The 20,924-nt window shown below is 36.0% G+C and overlaps 1 protein-coding gene across 1 annotated transcript in view; it reads right to left on the reverse strand.

Moving 5' to 3' along the window:
* The window catches only part of LOC102810087 (uncharacterized), a 35,729-nt gene that overhangs the window by 12,481 nt on the left and 2,324 nt on the right, over positions 1-20,924 (reverse strand). The window contains exons 3-8 of the mRNA XM_085498881.1: positions 16,711-16,797; positions 12,413-12,670; positions 11,648-11,734; positions 6,122-6,379; positions 5,182-5,448; positions 494-751 (exon numbers count right to left, since the gene is read on the reverse strand). Of these exons, the coding sequence (XP_085355007.1) occupies positions 494-751; positions 5,182-5,448; positions 6,122-6,379; positions 11,648-11,734; positions 12,413-12,670; positions 16,711-16,797 (1,215 nt within the window). The remainder of the gene's footprint in view (positions 1-493; positions 752-5,181; positions 5,449-6,121; positions 6,380-11,647; positions 11,735-12,412; positions 12,671-16,710; positions 16,798-20,924) is intronic.

Below are 20,924 nucleotides of genomic sequence, written 5' to 3' on the forward strand. Positions count from 1 at the left end.
AATAACCATACCATGCCCCAAAAAACTGAAAGTGCATATATCACCATAAGATACCAGTAGAACATGTATACTAGTATTAATTTCTACAAATTTTGAACAATATTACTCAATGAATACCTAAATACCAGAGAAAACTACATTTTTTAATTCACATTTTTGACCAAAACACTGTCTAAAAATACATGGATTACCATAAAATTTCACCTCATTGTGTAATCAATTATAAATTGTTGTATACTTGCACCCATTTTAACCTATATGTAAAACCCATACCCAACATGTCCAAAAACAAAATTCATGTTTATCTGTGCAATTTAGTTATATACCGATCTGTAGTGAATTTCATGAAAATCCATCAATTTGAAAGTGTTTTAAGAGTTAGTAGTGAGACACACATTTTTAGTTTTTTTTTACCAAGATGACTTAACATGCTGAAATCCAAAAACAAAATTGAAAGTTTATGCAAGGGCAGATTCATTTGCAGTATACTCACATTGTACATCAATGATTGTGAATGACTTCCTTTCAGTTACACCAGTATACAAAGTGTTGGTAGCTATACATATATATTTATCAGCATCATCTCTGTGAATTTCAGTATATTCCAACAAACTATCATCTTTAATCTTCACACCATTAGAATCCTCCCATGTTACTGTAGCCTCAGGATTTGAGCTGACATGACAGGTTACTGTCAAACTCTCACCTTCAATTATTGTTATTTTATCAGTTAATGTAATAGTTGGTGCATCTACAATACAAATGAGATAAATTATATGTATGAATATAGACAATGCTGTTTTAACCTTAATGTTATCTTTGGGGTGGTTAAGATGGTATGTACATTTGGTTGCTTGCACTTCAAGCAGGAGATACTTGTAAACAGTCAATAAAATATTGTAGAACTGTAAATGCTCAACATGTTAGAAGAGATATTCTCCTTTGAATTACTTAATATACTTGACAGTTTCTGTGTTCATAGTGGAAGTGGTAATGGTAATAAAACAAATCCTTTTTTATCTTTGAATATTTAAATGCTTGTGAGAATGATGATACATACGTACATAATATTAATACTAATTATTAAATAAAATTTGATCAAAAGTACATGACAATGTTTAATGAAAAAATCACATAAGAAAGAGTAGTGATAAATACATGTTCATAACAAAGAAGAAAATGTAATATGAGTTTAAAATTCATTAATATTAGTACACTGTTTAATTTCAATGGTAGAGCATTTCATAACAATGGTACAACCACAGCATAAGCTCTTTCACTGCAGGTCATCAACCTTGACTGTGGAACCACCAGAAATGAGACAGAGGCCGATCTCAAGACAAAATATAATTGCACATATGGAGTCACCATATTCCACAGATGTATGTTGGTGTTTTATATCCATGTGCCTTAAATACAAGCAACAAAACTGACATTGTTATCCATTTTTAAATTTATCAAAAATTACGTCTGAACACTGACTGACACAAAAGTACAATCAACCTCAACCGAGCTCAGATTGACTTTGTAAAGTGACATGGCTTACCAACTAACACACTATCTGTTTATACAGAACGCACTTAATACATTCAACCACCTAAACAAGACAACATTTCAACACCTTAGGATGAAGAGGATCCAACTCGCATGGTAAGGTGATGAAATAATCAATTTTTCAACATGACTGTAGCGTAAATGTGGCATACAAAATGTCAATAGAAAAATCAAGAGCTTGTGTAGCATGACAATGAAGGCGCCTATGATGATGAACGTCCACAAAGGATGCAAGGCATGGCTTGTAGTGTTAACGCAGGTGTGTCAATATAGACCTGATATGCTCTGACATCTTCCTTTAGCCTTAATCAACCAGTCTGGCAGGTTTGTTTCTACTGTGATTGCCGCTGCCCCTCTTCTGAAGCTGTGGGTTGTGTATACATGGATGTTGATTCCGGCTCTGGTCAACAGCTCATGCAGGTGAGTAGTTAAGTTTTTACATGTGAGACAGCTTTCTTCATTTAACTGGAAAGTTTGTGTTTGGGTTGATGAAACTTGTAGCTCGATTAAACTTGTTATGCCGGGGTGACATTGTGTTGAATTTGCCAACCATAGCATAAGTTTGTAGAATGTTAATAGTGATAGGTGGTCAGGGTTTCCTTAGCAACCTTTTGCTGCCAAGTAGTATGTGTTACAACTGCCTGTGGTCGGCGATGTTTGGTTAGCCAGAGTCGGTGTGTACCGGTATACAACTTTAACGGTTTGTATGTTAGGCCACTCTGAGCCAGGTACGTGACAAATAGAATGGTCAATTTTGAAAGAGTTCCCTTTTACAGCGACAATGGATATTGTCTGGACAAGGTGTGTGATATTTGGACTTCATGTTGTACCTTTCTTCCAGATGTAGACAACACCTTTATTATCACAGTGAAACAATATATGATGACTATGCTAGGAATTTCTCCTAAATGAACAAGCGATGAAAATAGGATAAATTTGTTTCCACTTGATGGTGGTTTGGAAAAGTTGCTGGCCATGATATGGTGAACCAATGGTCAATGTAAAATCCTGCACAACCCATGGAGGCTTATGCATCTGTTAAAAGTTCAAGCTTCAGAGCAGATGACCAGTGTGATTCTAAGAATGATGCAGAATCATTCTAAGATGGTGGAAAATTGCACCACCACTGAACATCTAGTTGAAACTTTCAGTCAATGCTGCCATACTATTAATGTTGGCAATGTATGTGATGAGGTTAATCAAGCAGCAAAAGAAAATGCATCCAAGCAAAGCTCAAGGTGTCAATCAGCGACAGGAGCTCTCGTTTCATGCTGGAGGTTTTATGGAGTCAAGTGGGAAGTACTTTTAGTAGGTCATGTAACTTGTCGTTTGGTACCCTAATGACCATTTTTACTATATCAAGTTCAATCTTTAGGAATGTGAACATAGATAAGAGGCCTTTGACCTTGCTCCCTCTGAGATGTTGCAGTAAACTCTTTGTCTGGGTGGTCATGTAAGGATAATGCTAAGGTGTGTAGTTTGAGTGGTGGTTGATATTGGGTTAGCTCCACCACTGCAAATTAATTAACTATGGTCGGTGGCAGAGGCATTTGTTAATGCTTCCAGCTTGATAGGGACTGCTGCATGTACCATTGTTGAATCTTCAACAGATCTGAACTGATATTGCTGACGATGTACGGTGTTACACGGTAGTATGGGTTTGTGCTGAATAATGAGTTGTGGGTATTGTTGAAAATGAAAACAATCTATTTAAGAATTGGGAATCTTCCAATTGATTGATGGATATCATGCTGCTTTCATGTGAGCGACTTATCATAGGCAAGCCAAGCTTCGAGTTGATAAATTTCGGCCTTTGATGCGATAAAACGAGAGTAATTAGTAAGTTGATGGATTCTGACGGAAACGGAAAGTAGAATGGTCTTCAGGCATGGAAAACAGAGAAGCGCTGAGACCAAGATGCATAGCTAGATCATAAATGATGTAATTCCATGTATGTCTGGAAAATGTTTGTTTTCAAAGTTTGAGTGTGTCGAGATGTAGATCACTAGGTACAATGAAATTGTTTGTCTTTCTACGCATCTGTATCGCAATTTATTCAAAATCCTAATAGGGATTCAAACGCAATGAAGATTATTATTGTTATGAAGATTTGTAGGGAGAATGGCAGCTGATGGTCCTGCTGGCATAGAAAGCCGAATGGCCCTGTGGTAAGGGCCCTGTTTGTTTACATATCTGTGGTTAAATGTTGCATTACAGCTCATGTGCAGCAAAGTACAAATGTAGGTAAATTGCCAAATCAATTATCAGTAGAAGACAAACACTTGAATGACGAGTTGGAGATTGCATGGTAGCAAGTTGTGCTGTGACACTGATTTTCCAAACTGATTAAAGTTTGAGATTAAGTGATGTCGTTCACAGGCTGGAATAAAGCAAGTGCTGTAGTGATTCAGGCTTTAATTAGATCATTGATATTACTAGCGTGTTCTAAAATTTTCTTATTGGATGGACGAATTAGCATTGACCCTAGTTGCATTGTGCATCATAGTAGAATCAATGAGGTGGACTGGTCTCCATGTAGCACAAGTTAACTTAGCTTTTGCTATGTTGAATGTCAGTGTTTTGGGGTAAAATTATCAGTAAATGATCAGATTCACTGACGGCAGATGAATACTGTGGAAAATGTGTTCAGGTCGGTTGCTGAAATAGGAATGACTATACTAAGTTAAAGCAAGATACCAATTTTCCAGTCCCACAAATCAAGTGAAGATCATAATAAAATGAGGTGACGTCAGGGCGATATTCATGATGAATGCCATAGTGACCTTTAACATTTTGTCTCTAAAAATTGTTATGCCATGTGAATTACCAATATGCCAAATTTTAAGATTCTATAGCTATTCCTCCTTGTAGCTAAATACTGAACATGCATCAATACATAATGTGTCCTGAAAATGCACTCATATTGTGCTTGTCACAAATGGAATGCAGCTGCCAAATCTGAAGACCCTTGCTACCGCACGAACACATGCATGCATGCACGCGTACACAAACACATTCACGTCTGTCTCCATCCTGAAATGCACTCTTAGCAATACATGTATATACTCCAGATTCATCTCCCTGAATATTATAAGGTTATTACGAAGATACCTCAAAGTATGCACGAAGACAGTACAGGGGGAGTATCGACTGACGCACAGCAGAGGTTGATGAGGCGGCATACTGACTGAGTGTATACTTTGAGATATCTTCGTAATAACCTTATTATTATACATATTTTCCTTCCAAGGATACATCATAGGAATGTCGAAATCCGAAAAGTTTAGAATAGAATCAGCGAACTTCTTTCTGTGGAGTCCGTTCAAACTCTGGTGGCAGCCATGTTTGTTTTTATTATTAGAGTAAGCTTAAGCGTGTAATTATTTCATATTTGGAATTCGCATTTCCTAATATCGTAGGATAAAAATACTGCAAAATAACAGCACGCTGTAACATAAGGCTTTACGGTGACAGATGTGTAATTATTAATTGTGATATACTTACATTGTACATCTATACTAATTGTAGTTGATGCACTTCTGTCTCCATCATGTAATGCACTCTTAGCAATACATGTATATACTCCAGATTTATCTCTCTGAATATTATTAAATGTGATATACTTACATTGTACATCTATACTAATTGTAGTTGATCCACTTCTGTCTCCATCATGTAATGCACTTTTAGCAATACATGTATATACTCCAGATTTATCTCTCTGAATATTATTAACTGTTAATTGTGATGATGTCGTTATCTGATCATTTGTTGGTGATTTCCATGTATATGTAGATGCTGGATTACTATCAGCTGTACAGGTTGCTGTCAATGTATTGCCTTCAATAACTTTACCATTGTTGTTTTGGCTTATTGATAATGACTCAGGAGGATCTGTGCATCAAAACAAATTTTAAAATATGTTAAAATTGTGATCAACATGCAGTAGATTTATAAATACAATTACTTTTGAATGTGCGCTAATAATGACTCAATGTACTAATAATTCTGCTAGTCCAATATTTCAGTGTCAACAATTACAACACATTTACAGTAGTCAAAGTTACACATGTAGTGAGATATATCTCAGCAAACTTAATTGTGAGAAAGGGAATACAATTTAAATAACTCTACTTTGCATTTAAACGATTATATGACAAGATAATATTTTAGCTAGATATAAGAACATGTATACAGTACTAGAAGGAATTAAAATGAATAGCAATAGGCAGATTAATGCAAAGAAAAACAAGCTCTAGATCTTTATACTAAAATATTTTAATCCTGGTGGAAAGTTGAAGCTGCGATAGCAAGAGTATGGAGAGTAAATGATAATGTTGTAAATCAAGAGATATAAAATATAAGTTTTGAGAAGAGTATAATGCCATTCTGCTACACAAGAGGTACACAGGTACAGTAATCTGTCATTGTCAAGAAATATCAAAATGTCAGAGTCATTGAAAACTAGGTTATAATAATCGCATATTCCCAATATGGATAAGATTCCATATTTTTTGTGGTCAGATAGAGTACAACCCAGAGACTGTAGAAAATGCTATTCACTTACACTGTACATCCACCGTAGTTGTTCCTGTCTCAGTTTGTGTACCAGTAAATAATTGGTTAGTAGCCTTGCAGATATAACTACCACGCTCATCTTTACCTATGTTGGATATTCTCAGTTGATAACTAGAAGATATCTCTGTATTACCTTTCCACCATGTTATACTAGAAGTGGATGGATTGGAATCTACTGCACAGTCTATGGATAGTGTTTCACCTTCTGTCACATGCTTTAATGAAGGAACAGTTACTTCAGGTGCATCTGTAAATAGGACAAACAGAAATAATAAATGATAGGTTTCTTATAGAAAATTAATTAAATACAAGTCTTTGTCGATGACATAGCCCAAGATGGATTTAGGGAAAATTTTATTCATGTCAAAAATAAAGCATTATGGACCAAAAGCATAGTTAGTAATTGAGAGTGAACAAGACATAAATGTCACAGTCCCCGTTATTTAATTATAAAATACTCATGTTAAAATAATACATGGAACAGATGAATTAATATGTACTCTATGTGGGTACAACTCATCATAAAGTGATTTTCCTTAATCTAGTATTGTACTGATAATTGAAAACTTCCATTGACCCATGACCAAAATCTCATACATACTCAAGAAACTGAATAAAAAAAATCTGAGTAAACCTTGATGTACCTTTAATAACAACTTGACTTCTTTGTTAATTTAGGTTATTGGATATTACCAGGACCTGGGTTTGTTTTAGTATCACCACTATAATTCCCATCAAAATGTAGCCCTGACCCCCTTCTAGTTTCCACTGATATTCGTAATGGTACGACCCATTTATCCACTAGCCTGACAACTGAGCTATATTTAGACAACATGTGTCAATGTGCCTGGCCAAGATTTATTTATAAACAGTAACTGTAAAGTGTTTTCACTGATCTTCAACTTTGTGACCCGATATTTCAGTGATGGCCTTTTATAATGGAATGCAATTTTTACAGTTTTTTTCAAAATTTCAATTTAAGTATTCATAAAAGTAAACACAAATCAGAGAAAGCTTAGAAACAACTTCTATGTGCTGAGAGTATTGGAGACACATTAAAAATTAATTAATTACTTGTACTCTACTTGAAATATTGATGGCAAAGCCGAAAACTAATTATGCAAATAAGGAAATTATTATGAACATATTTGAGTGTAAAACTAATAAGGTCTGTGCAATGTAACAGACCATCTATGTACCAAGTTTTATTGGAAATTATGAATTATTATGCTAATTAGGAAATTAATATGAACAGATTTTAACCTAAAACTAATCAGGTCTGTCTATTGTCCTAGAGCATGTACCAAGTTTCATTGAAATGTGATGATTAGTACTTGAGATATCAGTGTGAAAGATTAAAATTGGTCAATTAAGCAAATTAAGTAATTAATATGTACAATTATTCACCCCAAAACTAATCATGTCTCGGCATAGTCCTTGTTTCATTGAAATGTGATGACTAGTAATTTAGATATCAGTGGAAAAGCTGAAAATTAACTAATTATGCAAATTAGGTGATTAATATGCACAAATATTTATCCCAAAACTAATCAGGTCTCTGCATGTCGGAGAAGATCTATGTACCATGTTTCATAGAACTGTGATAGTTAGTACTTGAGATATCAAAAGCTGAAAATTAATTAAGTATGCAAATTAGGTAATTAATATGTACTAATATTACTATAAATACTATCAGGTCTATATATGAAAGTCATGTAACCGCAAAATCCCAACAGACTTGCCATCAGTGTAAGCACCCTCACATTACCTGCCAGATTCGGGCTTGTAATGATTGACATGTCTAATATGAATAAACAAGCGATGAAAATAGGATACATTTCTTTCCACTTGATGGTGGTTTGGAAATGTTGCTGGCCATGATATGGTGAACCAATGGTCAATGTAGAATCCTGCACAACCCATGGAGGCTGATGCATCTGTTAAAAGTTCAAGCTTCAGAGCAGATGACCAGTGTGATTCTAAAAATGACGCAGAATCATTCTAAGATGGTGGAAAATTGCACCACCACTGAACATCTAGTTGAAACTTTCAGTCCATGCTGCCATACCATTAATGTTGGCAATGTAAGTGATGAGGTTAATCAAGCAGCAAAAGAACATGCATCCAAGCAAAGCTCAAAGTGTCAATCAGCGACAAGAGCTCTCGTTTCATGCTGGAGGTTTTATGGAGCCAAGTGGAAAGTACTTTTAGTAGGTCATATAACTTGTCGTCTGGTACGCTGATGACCATTTTTACTATATCAAGTTCAATCTTGAGGAATGAGAACATAGATAAGAGGTCTTTGACCTTGCTCCCTCTGAGATGTTGCAGTAAACTCTTTGTCTGAATGGTCATGTAAGGATAATGCTAAGGTGTGTAAGTTTGAGTGGTGGCTGATGTTGGGTTTAGCTCCACCATTGTGAATTAATCAACTGTGGTCGGTGGCAGAGGCATTTGTTAATGCTTTCAGCTTGATAGGGACTGCTGCATGTACTATTGTTGAATCTTCAACAGATCTGAGCTGATATTGCAGGCAATGTACAGTGTTACACGGTAGTATGGGTTTGCGATGATTTGCTGGTTAATGATGCACTCCATATCCTTTCCTGTCCCATAAAGACATGTCAGAATGATGAGTTGTGGGTATTGTTGATAATGAACGAAGTCTATTTAAGGATTGGAGATCTTCCAGTTGATTGATGGGTATCATGCTGCTTTCATGTGAGCGATTTATCATAGGCAAGCCAAGCTTCAGGTTGATAAATTTCGGCCTTTGATGCGATAAAACGGGAGTAATTAGTAAGTGGATGGATTCTGAAGGAAAGTAGAATGGTCTTTAGGCATGGAAAACAGAGAAGCACTGAGACCAATATGCATAGCTGGATCATAAATGATGCAATTCCATGTATGTCTGGATAATGTTTGTTTTCAAAGTCTGAGTGTGTCGAGATGTAGATCACTAGGTACAATGAAATTGTTTGTCTTTCTTCGCATCTGTATTGCAATTTATTCAAAATCGTAATAGGGATTCAAACGCAATAAAGATTATTATTGTTATGAAGATTTGTAGGGAGAATGGCAGCTGATGGTCCTGCTGGCATAGAAACCCGAATGGCCATGTGGCAACGACCCTGTTTGTTTACATATCTGTGGTTCAATGTTGGATTACAGTTCATGTGCAGCAAAGTACAAATGTAGTTCAATTGCCAAATCAATTATCAGTATAAGACAAACACTTGAATGGCGAGTTGGAGATTGCATGGTAGCGAGTTGTGCTGTGACACTGATTTTCCAAACTGATTTACCTTTGAGATTAAGTGATGTCGTTTACAGGCTGAAATGAAGCAAGTGCTGTAGTGATTCAGGCTTTAATGAGATCATTGATATTACTGGCGTGTTCTTAAATTTTCTTATTGGATGGACAATTTAGCATTGACCCTAGTTGCATTGTGCATCATAGTGGAATCAATGAGGTGGACTGGTCTCCATGTAGCACAAGTTAACTTTTTGGTCAACTTAGCTTTTGCCATGTTGAATGTCAGTGTTTTGGGGAAAAATTATCAGTAAATGATCAGATTCACTGAAGGCAGATGAATACTGTGGAAAGTGTGTTCAGGTCGCTTGCTGAAATAAGAATGACTACACTAAGTTAAAGCAAGATACCAATTTTCCAGTCCCACAAATCAAGTGAAGATCATAAGAAAATGAGGTGACGTCAGGGCGATATTCATGATGAATGCCATAGTGACCTTTTACATTTTGTCCCTAACAATTGTTATTCCATGTGAATTACCAATATGCCAAATTTTAAGATTCTATAGCTATTCCTCCTTGTAGCTCAATACTGAACATGCATCAATACATAATGTGTCGTGAAAATGCGCCCATGTTGTGCGTGTCACAAATGGAATGCAGGTGCCAAATCTGAAGACCCTTGCTACCGCATGCACACATGCATGCACGCACACGTACACAAACACATTCACTTCTGTCTCCATCCTGTAATGCACTCTTAGCAATATATGTATATACTCCAGATTCATCTCCCTGAATATTATAAGGTTATTACGAAGATACCTCAAAGTATGCACGAAGACAGTACAGGGGGAGTATCGACTGACGCACAGCAGAGGTTGATGAGGCGGCATACTGGCTGAGTGTATACTTTGAGATATCTTCGTAATAACCTTATTATTATACATATTTTCCTTCCAAGGATACATCATAGGAATGTCGAAATCCGAAAAGTTTAGAATAGAATCAGCGAACTTCTTTCTGTGGAGTCAGTTCAAACTCTGGTGGCAGCCATGTTTGTTTTTATTATTAGAGTAAGCTTATGCGCGTAATCATTTCATATTTGGAATTCGCATTTCCAAATATCGTAGGATGAAAATACTGCAAAATAACAGCACGCTGTAACATATGGCTTTACGGTGACAGATGTGTAATTATTAATTGTGATATACTTACATTGTACATCTTTACTAATTGTAGTTGATCCACTTCTATCTCCATCATGTAATGCACTCTTAGCAATACATGTATATACTCCAGATTTATCTCTCTGAATATTATTAATTGTGATATACTTACATTGTACATCTATATTAATTATAGTTGATACACTTTTGTCTCCATCGTGTAATGCACTTTTAGCAATACATGTATATACTCCAGATTTATCTCTCTGAATATTATTAATTGTGATATACTTACATTGTACATCTATACTAATTGTAGTTGATGCACTTCTGTCTCCATCATGTAATGCACTCTTAGCAATACATGTATATACTCCAGATTTATCTCTCTGAATATTATTAATTGTGATATACTTACATTGTAAATCTATACTAATTGTACATAGTTGACACACTTATATCTCCCTTACGTAATGCACTCTTAGCAATACACGTATATACTCCAGATTTATCTCTCTGAATATTATTAATTGTGATATACTTACATTGTACATCTATACTAATTGTAGTTGATGCACTTCTGTCTCCATCATGTAATGCACTCTTAGCAATACATGTATATACTCCAGATTTATCTCTCTGAATATTATTAATTGTGATATACTTACATTGTACATCGATACTAATTGTAGTTGATGCACTTCTGTCTCCATCATGTAATGCACTCTTAGCAATACATGTATATACTCCAGATTTATCTCTCTGAATATTATTAATTGTGATATACTTACATTGTACATCTATACTAATTGTAGTTGATGCACTTCTGTCTCCATCATGTAATGCACTCATAGCAATACATGTATATACTCCAGATTTATCTCTCTGAATATTATTAATTGTGATATACTTACATTGTACATCGATACTAATTGTAGTTGATGCACTTCTGTCTCCATCATGTAATGCACTCTTAGCAATACATGTATATACTCCAGATTTATCTCTCTGAATATTATTAATTGTTAATTGTGATGATGTCGTTATCTGATCATTTGTTGGTGATTTCCATGTATATGTAGATGCTGGATTACTATCAGCTGTACAGGTTGCTGTCAATGTATTGCCTTCAATCACTTTACCATTGTTGTTTTGACTTATTGATATAGACTCAGGAGGATCTGTGCATCAAAACAACAAATTTTAAAATATGTTAAAATTGTGATCAACATGCAGTAGATTTATAAATACAATTACTTTTGAATGTGTGCTAATGATGACTCAATGTACTAATAATTCTGCTAGTCGAATATTTCAGTGTCAACAATTACAACACATTTACAGTAGTCAAAGTTACACATGTAGTGAAATATATCTCAGTAAAATTAATTTTGAGAAAGGGAATACAATTTAAATAACTCTACTTTGCAATTAAATAATTATATGACAAGATAATATTTTAGCTAGATATAAGAACATGTATACAGTACTAGAGGAAATTAAAATGAATAGTAATAGGCAGATTAATGCAAAACAAAACAAGCTCTAGATCTTTATACTAAAATATTTTAATCCTGGAGGAAAGTTGAAGCAGAGATAGCAAGATAGTATGGGGAGTAAATGATAATGTTGTAAATCAAGAGATACAAAATGTAAGTTTTGAGAAGAGTATAATGCCATTCTGCTACACAAGAGGTACACAGGTACAGTAATCTCTCATTGTCAAGAAATATCAAAATATCTAAGTCATTGAAAACTAGGTTATAATAATCGCATATTCCCAATATGGATAAGATTCCATATTTATTGTGGTCAGATAGAGTACAACCCAGAGACTGTAGAAAATGCTATTCACTTACACTGTACATCCACTGTAGTTGTTCCTGTCTCAGTTTGTGTACCAGTAAATAATTGGTTAGTAGCCTTGCAGATATAACTACCACGCTCATCTTTACCTATGTTGGATATTCTCAGTTGATAACTAGAAGATATCTCTGTATTACCTTTCCACCATGTTATACTAGAAGTGGATGGATTGGAATCTACTGCACAGTCTATGGATAGTGTTTCACCTTCTGTCACATGCTTTAATGAAGGAACAGTTACTTCAGGAGCATCTGTAAATGGGACAAACAGAAGTAATAAATGATAGGTTTCTTATTGAAAATTAATTAAATACAAGTCATTGTCAATGACATAGCCCAAGTTGGATTTAGGGGAAATTGTATTCATGCCAAAAATAAAGCATTATGGACCAAAAGCATAGTTAGTAATTGAGAGTGAACAAGACATGAATGTCACAGTCCCCGTCATTTAATTATAAAATACTCATGTTAAAATAATACATGCAACAGATGAATTAATATGTACTCTATGTGGGTACAACTCATCATAAAGTGATTTCCCTTAATCTAGTATTGTACTGATAATTAAAAACTTTCATTGACCAATGTCCAAAATCTCAGAGTACACAAGTGCAACCATACTATGTCTCATACATGTATACATGCTCAAGAAACTGGATAAATAAATCTGAGAAAACCTTGATGTACCTTTAATAACAACTTGACTTCTTTGTTAATTCAGGTTATTGGATATTACCAGGACCTGGGGTTGTTTCAGTATCACCACTATAATTCCCATCAAAATGTAGTCCTGACCCCCCTCTAGTTTCCACTGAGATTTGTAATGGTACGACCCATTTATCCACTAGCCTGACATCTGAGCTATCTTTAGACCACATGTGTCAATGTGCCTGGCCAAGATTTAAAAACAGTAACTGAAAAGTGTTTTCACTGATCTTCAACTTTTTGAATCGGTATTTCAGTGATGGCTCCTTATAATGGAATGCAATTTTTACAGTTTGAAGATATAATATACAATAACATTTCTGACCACTTTTTTCAAAATTTCAATTTAAGTATTAATAAATAAAGCAAACAAAAATCAAAGAAAGCTTAGAAAAATCTCCTGTGCGCTCCGAGTATTGGAGACACATTAACAATTAATTCTTAATTACTTGTACTCTACTTGAAATATTGATTGAAAAGCTGAAAACTAATTATGCAAATCAGGAATTCTGTCAATGACGGAGAGATATAATCTAGGTCAGGAGAAGCCCCATGTCCCCAAGGTTCTTTTCCCTTCCGTCACGAACCACGTGACCGAGCCCATATGGCGGTGCCATTAGGGCTGGATATCCACTCTGGTTCTTTTCTCTCCGCATCAAGGACTTAGACCAACGCTACGGAAAGAGTGGGGTGGTTGGACGGGGTGGAGTCTATGGTGGGTATGAACTATGTGAATAGGCGGGTTCGGAAAACCCTCTGCCTAAATTCACTACGTTCAATTAGTCTTTTCCCAGTCCGGGATGAAACACTCTACAATAATCACTCAACACCTCAGTTAAAGGGTGGTGTCTTACCTTGCCAGTGCTGTCCCCGGAGCAAGAAGCCAAATGGCTGCTGCGGTGACAGGGTTCGGTGTGCCCGAGAAAGCTAGACCCCAACCCAATACTGGGGGTAGTAAGCTTTCGAAGTAAAGACCGAAACAGTTCTGCATGAGGGCATAGGCCGCAAAGCGGGACTTGGGAGCTTCCAGGTGGCGCTGATGGTAAAGAAATCTGTCCACAAAAATGCCGGGACTGACTTATCGCCTATGTGCAGGGGCCGCCCAAGGTACCAGCTGTATCCTATGCGAGCGAACTGTTCCCTTTCCACTTAAATATGGGAGGGAGAGAGCGTGTTTGACTGTGCGTCTCATGACAGGGTCGGTTCCCTCTGGGGACGCCCGTGGGTAGGTAAGAAGGGAGTCAAAACCCACGGCGGAGACCGGACACAAGGATAAATTCATTACCGCTGTACCATTTTCGCGTGACGAACCCAGGCTGGCTGAAAGTAGGGGGAGGTGCAACTTGTGTTCTGACCGTACCGAAAGCCCTGCCCCGAAATCGGAGGCTTTGCTGCCAGCATCCCATTTGGCATTCAGTGCCTGAGGCCCCAGACGAGACCCGGTGCAACTAGCCTGAGCCTAGGCCTCACCCAAATCAGTGGAAGAGCCGCGGCTGGGAACTTCCGGGGGTGGTTCCCCGGAAGAGACGTGTTTGAATGCAAACGATGCTTTTATGTCTCTTCCTGCTTGCTCACCGGGGGGCTGCGGTGGAGACAGCTCGCTCCGACTGCGTCTGATCTACCTGGCCTGCCACCGACACAATTGCCCCGACAGTCCTTTGACTAAAAGCCCTAAATTCGGAGGTGAACCCTATGCCGTGCGAGGAAGGGTCCACAAAGGGTCCCACAACATTCCCCATAGGAGGAAAGCTTCCATGGGCATAGCCTCGCTGTAGCCGGTAAAATCGAGTAAACCACCATCTGAAAAAACAGACTGTGAGGATGCCCTCTAATCGGCCGGGGGGGGGAGACCGGGAACAAATATAGGTTCCTCCACCATCGGGCCTCCTACTCGACGTCTTGGTACACGAAGCACCGGTAGCCGAGCGTGAGGACTTTCCACTCATGCCAAACATGCAACTCACTTTAACAGATTTTTTTACTGGATGCGCGACCTTGCTGTGAAAATACGAGCGACGCGGTCAGTCTCAGTGATTTTGATGGCTCTGAAAAAAATCCCAGGCCTCAGAACTTCAGTGAAAGACACACGCCTTCAAGGCAACAATCCCGAACCCCGCACGCAGCTAGGGCAAAAATACTTCGAATGCGGGTTCTATGCTGGTAAATTCTGAATATAACCAACAAAACAGCAGCGAGCCCTGCTGCTGCCATCACATCTATTCATTTCTAAATACATAGATCAAGCATAAGATGAATACGACATGCATAAGGGAAGCAAATTACAGTAGGAAAAGGAGACGTAACGAAACCAACAAGTGCTTGAGCTACGACGCCCGGGTTTTATTTCTTTGTTGTGAAAAATCTTACACACAAAAGGGAAAACGACACGAGGGTGAAAATGAAAAGGAAAACTTATTCTACCAGCTACAATGTTGGATGCCGCATAGCGGCAACAACCCAAGCAGAAACCCGGAGAGGAAAAAAGCAGGCAATCCAGGCAGAGACGCTAGACTTGATCTCCACTGGATGCGGAGAAAAAGCAGAGTGGATATCCAGCCCTGATGGCGCCGCCATATGGGCTCGGTCACGTCACGTCAATGGCAGAATCGCTGATTAATGCCTACGGTTTAAAATAGTCATTTTGACTGACCGGAGTCTATGGTGGGTATTTGAAGGTAGTGTATTGTAGTTAATGCACTTCTGTCTCCATCATGTAATGCACTATTAGCAATACATATTGTATATACTCCAGATTTATCTTTCTGTATATTAATTAATAGTGATATACTTACATTGTACATCTATACTAATTGTAGTTGATGCACTTCTATCTCCATCATGTAATCCACTCTTAGCAATACATGTATATACTCCAGATTTATCTCTCTGAATATTATTAATTGTGATACACTTACATTGTACATCTATACTAATTGTAGTTGATGCACTTCTATCTCCATCAAGTAATGCACTCGTAGCAATACATGTATATACTCCAGATTTATCTCTCTGAATATTATTAATTGTGATATACTTACATTGTACATCTATACCAATTGTAGTTGATGCACTTCTGTCTCCATTATGTAATGTACCCTTAGCAATACATGTATATACTCCAGATTTATCTCTCTGTATATTATTTATTGTGATATACTTACATTGTACATCTATACTAATTGTAGTTGATGTACTTTTGTCTCCATCATGTAATGTACTCTTAGCAATACATGTATATACTCCAGATTTATCTCTCTGAATATTATTAATTGTGATATTCTTACATTGTACATCTATACTAATTGTAGTTGATGCACTTCTATCTCCATCATGTAATGCACTCTTAGCAATACATGTATATACTCCAGATTTATATCTCTGAATATTATTAATTGTGATATACTTACATTGTACATCTATACTAATTGTAGTTGATGCACTTCTGTCTCCATCATGTAATGCACTCTTAGCAATACATGTATATACTCCAGATTTATCTCTCTGAATATTATTAACTGTTAATTGTGATGTTGTTGTTATCTCATCATCTGTTGGTGATTTCCATGTATATGTAGATGCTGGATTACTATCAGCTGTACAGGTTGCTGTCAATGTATTGCCTTCAATAACTTTACCATTGTTGCTCTGGGTTATTGATAATGACTCAGGAGGATCTGTGTAACAAAAAACAATACATAATTTTGTAAATGCACACCAGATGTAGAAGTGGAAATAACAATTTACAGCAACATAAAATTGAATAAGAAGCAGTAAAGATTATCTATGAAATAAACAGACTGCCGAAAGATACCCAAGTCACACAGTACCACAAACGTACAAGATCAGATATTTACGACAAAAGCGCAAATTGAAAGAGTGAACATGAAAATGGCCACCACACTCTGAAATAGGGGGAGGGGCTAGATGAAGTCCTTAGTTGTACAACACAGGTTAAGGTGGGTAAAGGTATCTGCCACTGGTGAAATATTACATATAGTATTAACAGCCTGAGGAATGTCTCGACTGCATGGTCCAGGTGAAACTCTCACATGATAAAGGATGTAGGGGCTATAAACAGTATTCCCTACATACATGTATATGCGCAATGTATATGGTAATGAATTAGACTCACAATTATGATTGTAGAAAAAAATGCACCACCAATTGAGCAAATATGATACCATTCTCGTCCAATTTAATTACCCACCCCTACTTTTGGGACATTTTTATTTTCATGTTTACATTAGGCTAAACTCCCATGTCTTCCAAAATATTCCAATTTTACTGTCTAATCATAAAACACATGGAAATCGACCACTGTAATTAAGTTGTGAATGTGAAGACCATGGTGCGCATAAATCACACTTCAACAGTGAAAATGTGAAAAGGCGATGAATATTTCTATATTAAATTTACCTTTCAAAAATTGCTAATTACTGAAATCAATTCCAACAGAATGTAAATTGACATGCTGTATGCTGGTTCTTAGTTTTAAAAAGAGTAACCTGGTATTTCAATCAATAATTGCTGCTTAATTATTCTTCATATTATATGCTACTAATACTAGACATATTTAGGAAGATTATGCAGCTTATTTTAGGAATATGATGGTTTTGAAAGCAAGCTAAACTAGACTAATGATAGATAAACTTTATGCTTAGACTTCACTGAAATAACATACACATGTATGATAGCAATTACTGAATGTTGCCCCAATCTGGCGAGGAGAGTGCATAAAACATAGCACTGAAATCATCACTGTTGACTAGTATTCTTTCTGGCAGCAGAAACATCAGATATGGCTTCATTGCTTTGCAGATGGGGAGGAATTGGTAAAGTGTAGATTCTGGATATGACTAGATGTGTTTAGCGAACATTAAAAACTAATGTTACCTCAAATGTTAAAATCTATTTTGATATGGATTGACACACAATGTCTCCTGCCACCACAATGAAATTTACATCACAGACACAGGCATTGTAAACATGTAAATTCACATCTTCAATGACAGCAGAGCTAATTAACCATCACATTGGCTATTCTCTATAAGATCATATCAAAATAAAAGAATACTACAGTGCATTGTGAAGAAAAGATAATATGAGAGACCATGCAAAGTAACGGACTTATCACACATACAAAGAAAATCTCAACATGGTACAATACATTTACACTTATAAATAGTCGAGATCATATAAGAGAATTAGCCAAATTTAGAACAAGTAATCATAGACTAGCAATAGAAACAGGTCGCTATACAAGACACCAATGGACGAGAGACTATGCACACATTGTAACCAAATAGAAGATGAAATATACCACCTAATTGATTGCAATTTATACACAAAATAGAAACACTTTGTACTATACCATAGAGTTAATCAACCAAGACTTCAGAAACAAAAACAAAAGAAAACAATTTGACTATATAATGCAATCAAGAGATAAGACAATTATATGCTCTTAGACTAACTATTTGTTTCAAATTCAATGTAAAAAAAACAAACACTGACTAACAATGTCAAAAATTATTATCAAAGTATGTGTGAAAGGACTAATTTCACAATCAAAATACTAGTAGCATAGTCTAATATTGCTATTTTTTTAGTCCCTGTTCAGACGCAGTTCAAAAACGGGGACTTATATGTTTTGACCTTTGTGCGTCCGTGCATGTGTGCGTCCAGACCTGCATCTTAGAAATTCCTGGACCAATCACATTTGAACTTCACACATACATCATACATGGTATTATACATATGCACATCAATTTGTTTCACGATCTGATGCAAGATGGCCGAATGGCGGCCATTTTTGTACTGAAAAATCATCAAAATCAAAGAAAGCTTAGAAAGAACTCCCATTTGCTGAGAGTATTGGAGATACATTAAATATAATTCGAAATTACTTGTACTTGAGATATTGATGGAAAAGCTGAAAACTCATTATGCAAATCAGAAAATTATCATGAACAGATATGAGTGTAAAACTAATGAGGTCTGCGCAATGTAATAGAAAATCTATGTACTAAGTTTTATTGAAATGTGATTAGAACCAAAAAAATATGAATTACTATGCTAATTAGGGAACTAATATGAACATACGTTTACCCCAAACTAATTAGGTTTGTACATTGTCCTAGAGCATCTTTGTAATGGAATAATTAGTACTTTAGATATCAGTGTGAAAGCATAAAAATGGTTAATTATGCAAATTAGGTAATTAATATGTACAGAGTTTAACCCACAATTATCCAGGTCTGTCTATTGTCCTACGTAGGTACAGCATCCATGTACAAAAATTCATTGAAATGTGATGATTAGTACTTGAGATATCAGGGTGAAAGTTGGAAATTGGTTAATTATGAAAATTAGATGATTAATATGCATAAATATTTACCAAAAACTAATTGGGTTTCTGCATAGTTCTAGATTCATTGAAATGTGGTGATTAGTACTTTAGATATCAGTAGAAAAGCTAAACATTAATTATGCAAATTAGGTAATTGATATGCACAATTATTTACCCTAAAACTAATCAGGTCTGTGCAGTGTCCTATGACATCTATGTACCAAGTTTCATTGAAATGTGATGATTAGTACTTGAGATGTCAGTGGAAAAAACGAAAATTGACTATTATGCAAATTAGGAAATTAGTATGCACGGATTTTCCCCAAAAACTTATCAAAACCTGCATTAGTTCAGAGCATCTATGTACCAAGTTTCATCAAAATCCAACGAGTGGTTCTTTAGATATCAGTGGAACAGTCAGCTAAAAATTAGCTAATTATCATGCAAACTATGTATTTAATGAGCATGGATTTTTACCAAAACCTAATCAAATCTGCGCATTGGCCGAGAGCATCTATGCGCCAAGTTTTATCAAAAACCGATGTATGGTTCTTGAGATAGCAGTGGAACAGTCAGACACACATACACACAGACACACATACATACATACAGACACACTAACTGCATATACTCCCATTATGTGCTTCGCACATGGGAGTCAATTAAGCATTTCTCGGCTGTTTGCAGATAGATTTTGTTCAAACTAGGTATATACATTGGACATTATAGGACCTCGATGCACATCATTTTGTTTTTCAGATAAGATTATAATGAATGTGGTTCTATAGTACCATATCTCTGACTTGCTTTGACTGATTATGTTCACATTTTAAATATTCATTATACATAATGTCATAGATATATTGGTTTGACGATCCTATTAAAAATGGCCGAATGGTGGCCATTTTTGTGCTAAAAAATCAAATATCAAGCATATATGGCATCTAATAGGCATTACGGGTTCCTGATGAAGGTCATTTTATTTTTTAAGATTGAATTCAAAATGGCTGACTGGCGGCCATTTTGTTTTAATGAATGAGCTTCTAGAGCCATATCACTGACATGCGTTGACTGAATTTGTTCAAATTTTATATATTTATTGTACATCATGTTATAGACATGTACTAAAAATGGCTGATTTTGTTTTAATTAATGCTTTTCCAGAGCAATGTATCTCTCAATATGGACAAGTACTCGTTTGCCGATCAGATACAAATGTCAATCATTTTAATGTTAAACAATCATCATAATCAAATTCCTACATGGTTATATTCCAGCTATATTACTATAAACAAAACTATATATTTTAAATTAGATAACTAACAGGGTCTGTTCATGTGCCATGCATGGCTTGTTATTATATATATTTACTCAATACATTACTATGTTTTCAATTTTTCAACTTCATTGATGTAATATTTTCTTTATGGTGTCAATAAAGCACTATTCTAT

The sequence above is a fragment of the Saccoglossus kowalevskii genome, chromosome 5, assembly GCF_978046115.1.
Source record: "Saccoglossus kowalevskii chromosome 5, keSacKowa6.1, whole genome shotgun sequence".
NCBI classification, from domain to species: Eukaryota; Metazoa; Hemichordata; class Enteropneusta; family Harrimaniidae; genus Saccoglossus; species Saccoglossus kowalevskii.